Source organism: Pantherophis guttatus, chromosome 10 (genome assembly GCF_059756535.1).
Source record: "Pantherophis guttatus breed Tessera chromosome 10, ASM5975653v1, whole genome shotgun sequence".
In the NCBI taxonomy this organism is placed as follows: Eukaryota; Metazoa; Chordata; class Lepidosauria; order Squamata; family Colubridae; genus Pantherophis; species Pantherophis guttatus.
Genome location: NC_142072.1, coordinates 5,118,111 through 5,130,425, shown reverse-complemented (window position 1 = coordinate 5,130,425; position 12,315 = coordinate 5,118,111). Strand labels below are relative to the sequence as shown.

General features: G+C 43.7%; 1 protein-coding gene across 9 annotated transcripts in view; it reads left to right on the top strand.

The window, feature by feature from the left end:
- POU2F2 (POU class 2 homeobox 2) overlaps positions 1-12,315 on the top strand; it is a 121,088-nt gene that overhangs the window by 91,695 nt on the left and 17,078 nt on the right. For 7 of the 9 annotated variants that reach the window (XM_034437997.2, XM_034437994.3, XM_087876867.1 and 4 more), the window contains one exon: positions 9,468-9,533. In XM_034437997.2, coding sequence (XP_034293888.1) covers positions 9,468-9,533 — 66 coding nt within the window. Of the gene's footprint in view, positions 1-6,051; positions 6,593-9,467; positions 9,534-12,315 lie in introns of those variants that run through there. The other 2 variants (XM_087876868.1, XM_060693856.2) reach the window with 2 other exon arrangements.

Here is a 12,315-nt window from a genome sequence, read left to right as displayed (position 1 = left end):
CTTTGGGGGTCGAAGACCCTTTCACAGGGGTCACCTAAGACCATCAGAAAACAAGTATTTTCAACTGTTTTAGGAATAATTTTATGGTTGGGGGTCACCACAACATGAGGAACTGTATTAAAGGGTCGCGGCATTAGGAAGGTTAAGAACCACTGCCTTAAGAGGACTTGGGAAGTATGGAGCAACCTTACACCGAAGATCAGCTAGAGATAAATGAAAGAGGAAAGCTTACCCCACTCAGCAAGAGGGCAAGCGATAGATCTACTGGATTCCTATTGAAGTCACTGGATCTTTGAAAAGGATGGTCCAACCAGGACCACTGGGCAAGGGTTGTTTTTTTTTTTTTTTGGACTAGCTTGTGAGCCAGCCACTGTCACTATGCTTTAAACAGCGGTTTGACACACAATCATGGTTCCTTTCCGTGCTGTGAAGTTTTGCTGCTGATCTCTGCAGATGTAGAAGTTTGTTAAGGGCCATATGATCAGCAGTTCAGATGTTGGTCTCTAGACACAAGCCGCCTTGGAACCAAACCATATGGTGTTTTGTAGAGCGGTCAGTCTGCTCACCTGGCTTTGTGGTTTGGAAGGTCATTATTTTAGTAGGGCTTTTCCTGGTGTGCAAAGTATATTTCAGGCAAAAGTGGATTTTTTACCTACCCCCCGAAATTTGCAATGTAGATGGGAACCTACCTCCTCCCCCCCCCCAGGCCACTCCAGTGTTTTTAATCCCAGTTTTTTCTGTAATTGGGCAGCCATAGAAAGCAAGGCAGGGGAACTAGGACTGGCAATGAAGAGGAGGAGGAGGAGTTCTACCCGGAGCTGGCAAGGGGGCTGGTTTTGGGGCTTCTGTTTTTAGTTTGAGTTTCAGTAAATTGAAGGCTTTTTTTAAACCATCTAAAAATGTGAAAGGGAAGCAGAAGTGAAAGCCGACAAAGAGTGGCCAGCAATTTGGAGAGAGGGGGGTGGGCCGCAAATCCCTGGTCCTGATAAATTGGCCAGCACTTCCTGTGTTTTCTGAACAACCCCTCCCCCCCTTGAAAAGAAAATCCCACCAGATTGCAGTTTTTCCAACGTACGGCCTATTCCATGAAGAATAATCCAAACTCAGTCTCTACAATACTTAATGTCTCCAGAAACTCTGAATTTCATCACAGAAGTTGCCGCTTTCTTTTACCCTTCCTGCTTGTGTTTCGGGACATCCACTTGGTTCTCAGACATATTACATTTCCTCATCTGGAATTTTTTTTAAAAAATGGAGAAAATTTCACTTAGTCTATGCCTGTAATCTTACTATGGTTGGCAGAAAGCCCAGAAGCAATTTGCAGGAAACTGATAAGAGAACTAAGATCAAGACGCGAAGGAGAGTGAACAAAGTTGTTCCCTGCAAATTGCCTCAGTTGTTGTCCTTCCTTAAATAGGCTAAGGGAGTGGCCAATTAGCCCCAAGCCTTACTCTCGAGGAGACCTCCTCCTGAGGAGCCACTCCTGCCTTTTGGCAGCTCTGCACGCCCGTGCATCGAGAAAAGGCTCCTCCTCTTCTTCCTCTTCACTTATGGGAGCTTCTGGAGGTTCTGAAGGCCCTGGATGAATCCCCACCTCTGGCACCACATCTTCTCCAGCCTCCTCACTGTCCGACTCGAGTGCCAGCTGCACAGGCTGCTGGCGCAGCACCACACCAGCCTCCTCGCTGTCAGAATCAGCTACTAGCTGCACAGGCCACTGACAGGCCACAACCATAATTCTATTTTGTCCTTCTATTTTTCTAACAACAACCCTGTGAAGTGGGCTGAGAGAGATTGACTGTCCCGACGTCACCCAGCCGGCTTTCATGCCTAAGGTGGGACTAGAACTCACATGCTCCTGGTTTCTAAGCCAGCCTCTTAACCACGATACCAAATTGGGTCTCTAAGTTCCAAATAACATACAGTAGTTTATGGCTTAGCAAAAATTACAAATTTAGCCATGTTTTCTTGCCTCTATCTCTCCTGCTCGCTGTCACTTTTTCCTTTTCTTTCTTTCTATCTTTCCTCCCCTTCCCCTTAAAAAAATCTTTGTCAAACAAATCTGGGATGCCTGCAATCGGATCACTCCATGCAGGTTCAACCCAGGAACCAACCCTAACCTACCATTTGCTTATTTATATGATGCGGAGTCCTTCTTTTAAAAAAAAAAAACCCTTCAGAAGGTGCCTTACAACATATGAAAATACAAATAATGCTCATAGTGAAGGGATAAAACCAGTTTGAGACATAAAAATATATGAAGGAAATCCACAACACGAGCAAACCATAACCCAAAAATAACGACATTCATTTTTGCATCACTGTTGACCTTCCTGAATCCAATCAACATCCTTCTAATGAAACAATGAGCTGTTTTGTGTTTTTTTTAAAAATCTACTACAGCAAAGAGATTGAACTATTCTGGGAATTCCAGAATACAAGGGGAAAACATGTAGCTGGAGTTAACGTTTGCTGCATTTCTGTTTTTAAAATTTAGTACATTGACTTTTAATAGTGCTGTATTGCAGACTCTAGTGAAAAATGAACACGAGATTCAGACACGTCCTAAATTCAGTGTTCTAACACTGAGCCATCCTTAGCAGAATAACAGTTTGAAGACGCTTCTGACACAAATAAAGAATCTGCACTGATACGTCCTGCTCGAAGAGCAGCAGAATAACAGAATAACAAGGAAGGGACCTTAGAGGTCTTCTAGCCCACCCCCTTCTCAAGCAGGAAACCATTTCAGACAAGTGGCTGTCCAGTCTCTTCTTAAAAGCCTTCAATGTTGGAGCACCCAAAATTTCTGAAGGCAGGCTGTTGCACTGGTTAATTGTTCTCATTGTCAAGGAAATTTCTCCTTAATTCCAGGTTGCTTCTCTCCTTGATTAGTTTCCATCCGTTGCTTCTTGTCCTGCCTTCAGAGGCTTTGGAACATAACAAATTGAGTCCCTCTTCTTCGTAGCAGCCCCTCCAATACCGGAACACTGCTATCAATGTTCTCCATGGGTCTTCTACATCCATGGGATATAGACCTTCAATCAAGAATCAAGAATTAGTTCGCCCTTAGTTTGCTGTGCGTCAAGAAAAGATTCTTCCTTGTCGGATATCTGCATGTTTCAGAAATCTTGTTAGAGACAAATGAACAAACACACAGTTCCAGATGAAAATGTGCTTCAGAAAATCTACTGCCAGGTGCTTTTATCCCAAATGATCCTGAGAATCGCGCTAGGATTTCTTTCAGCTCTGAAAAAAATTAATAGTCGGGCACATGGTTGATGAAAAGAATGAATTTAACTTGAAAACAGGCTCCATTATATGTTGACTCTGCATTACACAATATTCACAGCTAAGAGGTATTTTCATATCTCTCATAAAAACCTCCCGTTCAGCTTTTATTCAGTCTCAAAAATCCAATTTGATTCTTATGTACATAACGCCTCTCTATTATCTTTGATCACAGATTATAGATTGACATTTCTGGGTTATTTCACCAGCTGTTATCGTACCCATGATCGTTCCCGTATTACCAAACGCTTGCAGCATTAAATGCCAGCTGTGCAGATTGTGGTGGATATACGAGAATGCCATTTGCCCAGCATCACGTACTCTATGGCTTTAGTGTGGGTTTGATAGAAAGAAACTAGGGTGTGAACTTTTACCTTCATTATACCAGGAAAAAGCTCTCTGTTTGCTACCTCTCTAAAAAGATCACAATTCCTTGAGTTGCTGAAGTTCGTTTTACTATGGGAATTAAGTTCTCCAACAGCCAACTCTCATCTAGTCAGAGTGGCAGCAACCTTGCGCACACAAAAAAATATATCAAAAAGGTTTGGGAACTACCAGGTTGGCCGAATTACGCTAAAAAAAAAAAGGGTAACATGGAAACTGTAGAGAGGATTCTGATGGGGAGAAGAGCAGAAATGTCTCATATAGCAGCTGCTACAGAGGTGGGTTTCAGCAGGTTCTGACCAGTTCTGGAGAACCGGTAGCGGAAATTTTGAGTAGTTCGAAGAACTGGTAGTAAAAATTCTCACTGGTCCCGCCCCCATCTATTCTCTGCCTCCCAAGTCCCAGCTCCCATCGGGAGGAAATGGGGATTTTGCAGTATCCTTCCCCTGGAGTGGGGTGGTAATGGAGATTTTACAATATCCTTCCCCTGCCACGCCCACCAAGCCACACCCACCAAGCTATGCCACGCCCACCAAGCCACACCTACAGAACTGGTAGTAAAAAAATTTGAAACCCACCGCTTTCCGAAGAGGGAGCGAAATGGAAAACCAGACAGGAAAAGGAATAAATCTGAATATCCTAGAATACAGTTAGTCCTCGACTTCCAACCATAATTGCACCCAAAATATCCATTGCTAAGCAAGACAGTTGTTAAGTGAATTTTGCCTCATTTTATGACCTTTCTTGCCACATTTGTTAAATGAATCACTGCCGTTGTTAAGTTAATAAGAAGGTTGTTAAGTGAATCTGGCCCCCCATTGACTTTGCTTGTCAGAAGGTCGCAAAAGGGGATGACGTGACACCCGGGATGCTGCGACCGTCATAAAAAAAATCCATGGCCAAGTGTGTGAATTTTGATCACGTGACTCGGGGGATGCTGCAATGGTTGTAAGTGTGAAAAATGGTCATAAATGACTTTTTTCAGCACCCTTGTACCTAACTTCGAACGGTCACTAAAAGAATTGTTGTAACTTGAGGAAAACCTGTGTTCAGGGCAGGGTGGGCTCTGGATAGGAATAGTTTTATCTAGCAACCTTTCGTTAGAAATCTCAGGCTTTAGTTGCAAGTTCTGAAACTATTTTGCTTTTCCTTTTTTTGCACGGCATTCCCTGAAAACTGGTGGAAGGTGGGGTGGAGAGTAGCAATGGCTGTCTCTCCTAAAGATTGCTTTTTATTACAAAGGAGACGAAGAAATGTAATGGGAGATGCTGAAAAGGGCGGGCTCCTTCTTCCCTGCTGGGTCTTTAATAGGGGCACGTTTGGCTGAATCTGTTGGACTTACCCTATTTATCATATGAAGGTAAAATCAGTGGTGACACCGGTTGAACTCCTGCTCTGATGTCCAGTTTTTTAAAAAGTGATAGCTTCCAGTGTTTGCTTACAGACCAAGTGGGATTCTGACTGGTGTTGAATGAATAGGAAAACACAGAGAAGCATTTATCACGCTGAACAAGTGGCCTTCCTCCCTCCCTCCCTCCCTCCCCTCCCCTTCCCTTCCTCCTTCCCTCACTATCCTTCCTCCCTTCCCTTTCGTTCTTCCCTCCCTCCCTCCCTCCCTCTCCTTTCCTTTCCTTTCCTTTCCTTTCCTTTCCTTTCCTTTCCTTTCCTTTCCTTTCCTTTCCTTTCCTTTCCTTTCCTTTCCTTTCCTTTCCTTTCCTTTCCTTTCCTTTCCTTTCCTTTCCTTTCCTTTCCTTTCCTTTCCTTTCCTTTCCTTTCCTTTCCTTTCCTTCCTGTCCCTTCCCTCCCTCCCCTTCCTTCCACACTTCCTCTCTCCTTCCTTCCCTCCCTCCCTCCCTCCCTCCCTATCCTTCCTTCCTCCCTCCCTCCCACCCTCACTTCCTTCCTCCCTCCCTCCCTGCCATCCCCTTCCTCCTTCCCTCACTATCCTTCCTCCCTTCCCTTCCCTTTCGTTCCTCCCTCCCTCACTATCCTTTCCTTTCCTTCCCTTCCCTTCCCTTCCCATCCCGTCCCTCCCTCCCCTTCCTTCCATACTTCCTCTCTCCTGCCCTCCCTCTCTCCCTCCCTCCCTCTCTCCCATCCCCTTCCTCCTTCCCTCACTATCCTTCCTCCCTTCCCTTCCCTTTCGTTCCTCCCTCCGTCACTATCCTTTCCTTTCCTTTCCTTTCCTTTCCTTTCCTTTCCTTTCCTTTCCTTTCCTTCCCTTCCCTTCCCTTCCCTTCCCTTCCCTTCCTCCCCTTCCTTCCACACTTCCTCTCTCCTTCCCTCCCTCCCTCCCTCTCTCCCACCCTCTCTTCCTCCCTTCCTTCCGTATCGCACTAGATTTAAAAAAATGGTGATTATGAAACTATCAAATGGCAGAACCTCATTGATGGGAAGAGTGAACTACCTTGGCCGATGATGATGTCACAATACTAACCAATAGATTCTTTTGCCTCCAATGGATCTTGAACAGACGTTTGGTGGACTCTACTGGTAGGATGGCTTCCTTTTTCCAATCCCTGTTCTACTAGATTACCATACATAGTTTAGATTAGACTATAGTAGGTTATTTAGCACACACTGTCTGTAGCAATATCTAAATCAGAAGAACAACCAAGAAACCCAAGCTGCTAGATCACCAGAGTTGGCCACCTCCAGCATCTGCTACCAGAGACCATTGTCTTACTTTATCTAATGAAACAACCGGCAGTATGAATAATATCAACAACCAGTTAGCATAATTTCTTGGAAAGAAATCACTAAATAAAGTGTCACAGAGTCGATGTCCATGATAGGGGCTTATATCTCTATCCACTGAGATGAGCAGACTTAGCGTTAAAGGAGGCTTACTTGGTACAAATTTCCTGCCTCAGAAGGGGAATAATAAACCTGGTTCTCAACCATGGAAGCAACGTATCAGGTTAGTTTTCTTAACATAGGATATAAATGGGAGAAGAGGCTTTATAACAGGAGTCCCCAAACTTGACAACTTCAAGATTTGTGGACTTCAACGCTCAGAATTCTGACTGAGGAATTCTGAGAGTTGAAGTCCACAAGTCTTAAAGTTGCCCGAATTTGGAGACCCCTGCTTTATTTAAAAAGAGCAAAGATATAGCAGGGCCAAGGTTCTCTGGATCGAGTAACCAGATATCTCAGGAAAAACCACAAGTAAGACTTGAAGGTAACAATTAGGGAACTGGAGGCTAAAACATATGAAGAACGGTTGCAGGAACTGGGTATGTCTAGTCTGATGAAAAGAAGGACTAGGGGAGATATGATAGCAGTCTTCCAATATCTCAGGGGCTGCCCCAAAGAAGAGGGAGTCAAGCTGTTCTCCAAAGCACCTGAGGGCAGGACAAGAAGCAACAGGTGGAAACTCATCAAGGAGAGAAGCAACTTAGAACGAAGGAGAAATTTCCTGGCTGTTAGAACAATTAACCAGTGGAACGACTTGCCTCCAGAAGTTGTGAATGCTCCAACACTGGAAGTTTTTAAGAAGATATTGAATAACCATTTTGTCTGAAGTGATGTAGGGTTTCCTGCCTAAGCAGGGGGTTGGACTAGAAGACCTCCAAGGTCCCTTCCAACTCCGTTATTCTATTCTATTGTAACCCCATCCTTGTGTTTCCTCTCCAGCAATAATCTTAGTGCCATTTCGCAAAGCTAATAGGAAGCGACATAACTTTCATTCTCCATGTCTGTCTTAATCCCCTGTTAAAGTCCGTGGTTGTGATCCCCATCGCAAAACCACAGATTCCTGAAAACAGAAGTTGTCCTAGGAAGATAGCAGGCAGTGCTTTCTAGAATACAATGTGCCCATTTAGTCCTGGTATGTAGAGGGGGGGGCTATTGAGGGGTTCCCCTTCTTTGCCAGAGCCATGGGGGTACAAACCTGGCAACAAGCCTTCCAATGCTGGCCCCCATGCTTGGGGTACTCTCCTGCCAAAGCTTAGATGGTCCCAAATCCCTGCTTGCATTTCACAAACAACTGAGAATTATTTGGTTTGAATAATTTTTTGATTTGGGTGACTTCTGAGGCCACTGGATGCTAACTTTATTTATTGAAGTTTTGTATTATTTTCTTGCATGGTTATCTGCCCACCACGGAGGAGGTATTTAGACATTGAAAAAAATGAATAAAAAAATAGCAACTTCTTGAAAATGTTAAAGGGGTCTGCAAAAATCTAGATAATTACTCAATGTCAAATTCTAGTGGTCATCCAATATTTCTGCAGTTCCAAATGTTTAGCTTCCTAAGTATATGCTCATTTCTGGATTTTTTTCTTTTCCCTAATTATCCATCCATGCATTCATTGCCCAAATGTGGGCGGGGCCAGCCAGTCCATGTAACTACCGGTTCAGCAAACCAGATGTAAAATTAGCATCCAGTTCGCCCGAATCGGTCCGAACTGGCTGAATCCCACCCCTGGTTCCAAGCAAGAATATACTGTGTAGCCTAGATCTCTCAGGGATTTTTTTTTCAGCTGCTTTGCTGAATTACAGTTTTCATTAAAAGAAAACCAAGATTAAACCATTTTATTTCTCGGAGGAGATTTAGAAAAAAAATATATGCAGGCAATAGTCTTCCTACTTTTCTTTTCTTTTTTTAAATATAGCTACACATCTCACACCAGTGACTGTAGGCAGCTTACAAAGATTAAAAGACTGAGAACTCACAAGCAATGGTTTTGGAAGTTTCAGAGTTATGGGTTGTTGGAATAATTTGACATCTATGAGGCATTTATTTTCAGATTTTATACAGTTTGAATTCTGCAGTGTCATATTACAAGGTAGGAAGGAGCGAACCTGATAACATTTTTGTTTCATTTCTTTCTTTCCTTTTAAAGCCATCAATGTTGGTTTCTCTCCAGTTCTCAGTTTTTCATTTGTTGGTTTGGTGCAAGTCATGTTACCTAGATTTGGCACATAATAGAGCCCTGGTGGATCAATGGATAGAGTTCAATCCTAACCAGCTCCAGGTTGACTCAGCCTTCCATCCTTCCAAGGGGCCTGGTGGCTCAGCAGACTAATAGCATTGTGATTAACACCAGCTGTCTGCAATTACTGTAAGTTCGAATCTCACCAGGCTCAAGGTTGACTCAGCCTTCCATCCTTTCTAAGGTAGGTAAATTGAGGACCCAGTTTGTGGGGGCAATAAGCTGACTTTGTATAAATATACAGGCTGAAACTGTAAACCGCTTAGAGCAGGGGTGTCAAACTCAAGGCCCATGGGTTGAATCCGGCCCGCAGGGTGCTTAGATCTGGCCCGTAGGACCACTCTGGAAACAGTGAAGGTCCAGCCTACGGTGCCTCTGCTAGCGAAAATGGAGCTCGGGTGGACCACGCACAGCCCTCAGGAGCTCTGTTTTTTGCCGCGACGGCCTCCTGCAGCAATTTGCAAGCTCCGTGCATGGCCCTCCCGAGCTTCGTTTTTGCTGGCAGAGGGTTGCAGGATGCCGTCGCAGCCAAAAATGGAGCTTGGGACCCTGCTGGCAGAGTGCTCAGGCCACCACAGGCGCCCCCGACACGAGTGACATTGAGCTGGCCATGCCCACCCCACAGCCCCCCCACCCAAAGTCAAACACAACCCTGATGCGGCCCTCAATGAAATCGAGTTTGACACCCCTGGCTTAGAGAGAGCTTGTAAAGCACTATGAAGCAGTATATAAATCTAAGCGCTATTGCTATTGGCACTGATTTCTGGTCCCACTTACCTTCTGTGTACCTTTATCAAAACTCATCTGCATTTTCCTTTCCTCTCCATTTTTTTTTTTGTTCCTTCCTTTTTCTTACAGAAGTAAGAATGTCTAAGCCCTTGGAACTGGAGAAGGTGCGCCTGGAGCTGCAAGAAGACCACACAGGTAAGTTGGTTGGATGGGAAGGATAAGAATGTATGTATTCATTAACAGAAAGGCTCTTGCGGAGGCTGGGTGAAATGAGAACCCCCCTTTCCCTGCAGTCTCTGCAGCGGTGGCCTCTTTGAAGCTAATTCATTTTCTTTCTCCTTTTAAATGTAAGAAGGTATTAAAAATACAGAATGCAAGTGAATAAATAAATAAAGAAGATCCCTGCAGGGTCAGACGCCAGCTTTTCGTTAGAGAGTCTTAATAGAAAAGTCAGGAACCCAGAAATTGGCTTTTTTATACATAATTTCCCCCCAGTCATCTTCAAGATATAAAGGAGCCATTAGGCCTAATAAATAGTATTAATATACTCCTGAGACAACTCGGTGCTACTGTATTGCATTAGCCAGTTTTGGACATGGATCAGAATTAGTATCCGAAGTAGTGGATGAAGGGGAAAAGAGAAAATGATGAAGAATGGAAGGAAGGCTTCTTGGTGCACTGAGAAACAAAGCATTGGGGGAAAAAAAAACTATTAAAAGTTACTGTCCTGGGAAAGATAAGGAACTAAGCAAAGGAGAATGGACCAAGGAGAAGAATCAGGTTTTGTATAAAGTATTGTTATTCAGGAAGGGCAAGCACTGGCTTGATAACCCCAAATCTGATGCAAAGTTGAACATCCAACAATTGAAAGAAGCTGTGCTTGACACAGGGTAGATGGAGAGCCCTTGTCTATAAAAGTCACCAAGAGTCGGATAGGACTAAATGGTTAAAAACAAGCCAAATGACCAATTGTTATTCATTGGTTTGGGTGCCACTTCAGCCATTGAAGCATTAACAAAAAATCTCCCTTTGGGACACCATTACCAAATAAATAAAATAAGTATTAAAATGAGAGGCTGCCACAAAGAAGAGGGATCATGTCTTGGTAAGGCCACACTTGGAATACTGCATCAATTTTGGTCGGCACGATGTAAAAAAGATGTTGAGACTCTAGAAAGAGGGCAGAGAAGAGCAACAGAGATGATTAGGGGACTGGAGACTAAAACATATGAAGAACGGTTGCAGGAACTGGGCATGGCTAGTTTAATGAAAAGAAGGACTAGGGGAGACATGATAGCAGTCTTCCAATATCTAAGGGACTGCCACAAAGAAGAGGGAGTCAAGCTATTTTCCAAAGCACCTGAGGGCAGGACAAGAAGAGATGGATGGAAACTAAAGGAGAGAAGCTACCTAGAACTAAGGAGAAATTTCCTGACAGTTAGAACAAATAATCAGTGGAAAACTTGCCTCCAGAAGTTGTGAATGCTCCAACACTGGAAGTTTTAAAGAAGATGTTGGATAACCATTTGCCTGAAGTGGCATAGGGTTTCCTGTCTAAGCAGGGGGTTGGACTAGAAGACCGCTAAGGTCCCTTCCAACTCTGTTATTCTAGTCAATTCTCCAAAGTACCAGAGGGCAGGACAAGAAGCAAAGGATGGACACTAACCAAGGAAAGAAGCAAACTGGAATTAAGGAGAAACTTTCTAACAGTGAGGACAATTAACCAGTGGAAAAGCTTGCCTCCAGAAGTCATGGATGGGTGTTCCATCACTGGAGGTTTTTAAGAAGAGACTGCAAGGCCACCTGTATGAAATGGTACAGTGGATCCTGCTTGAGAAGAGGGTTGGACTAGAAGACCTCCAAGGTCCCTTCCAGCTCTATTCTGAAGGAAGAAAATAACGCAATTCTGCTTCATTGGGCAGCCCCATTCTCTTGTGCAAAGCGAAGCTGGAAGCAAGTGCTTTGGGACTCTTGGATTGCCAAGAATGGGATTATCCCAATTCTGGATGAGACAAGAATCACCTCTGGCTGGGAAGGTGGGACAGATAAAGATTGCTCCAAAAGAAGGTGTTGAAGGGGATGAGTTAGGGGAGGAATGTTCGGAGAACCACTTGTTCCTTCAGCCGGAAAATATTCCCCACTCTATTTTAGAGAAAAGAAGAATAGTAGAGTTGGAAGGGACTTTAGATGTCTTCTATCTAGCCCATCTCCTTGCTCAAGCAGAAAATCTTATACCATTTTAGTCAAGTGGCTGTCCACTCTCTTCTTAAAATCCGCCAGTGATAGAGCACCCACAACTTCTGGAGGCAAGTCATCCCACTGATTAATCACTCATTAAATTTCTCCTCCGTTCTCGGTTGCTTCTCCCCTTGATTGGTTTCCATCCGTTGCTTCTGTGCTGCCTTCAGTTTTCTTTATAGGATAGGTTGACTCCCTCTTCTTTGTGGCAACCCCTCAGAACCCTGCCGTCACTGCTCTCACAGAAGTACCACATTTCAGAATGATTCTTAAACTAATCGGAACATTAACAAGACCACACCAATAACTTGTGAATGAGGAACAGCGATGCACAATCACACAAATACTTAATACTTTCACAGATCAGCCTTGAAGGATCATCTATCTATATCTAAATACAAATAATGTAAATGAATTGAGAACGGTTGGAGGTGACAAAAATAATGATTGCTTCCTCTGTTTCTTTATCGGCACTATCAAAATTATCAGGGCCATAACAAGATCTTGTACACTGATCTTGTTTTTGGAGAACGAAGCGTGTGAACTCAAAATATACTCGGCAATACATTATATTCTAGGCATTTTTCCTCATTTTTTATTCCTTTTTGATGTGTCGCTCTGGAGTCTGTTATCTATCCCAATGTATGGGGGGTTATCCCTGGCCCAAAGCCAATGATTCAGCTATTGATATAACACTGCAGAATTGTAGAAACATCTTCACCAGAAATTCAAATTCTTC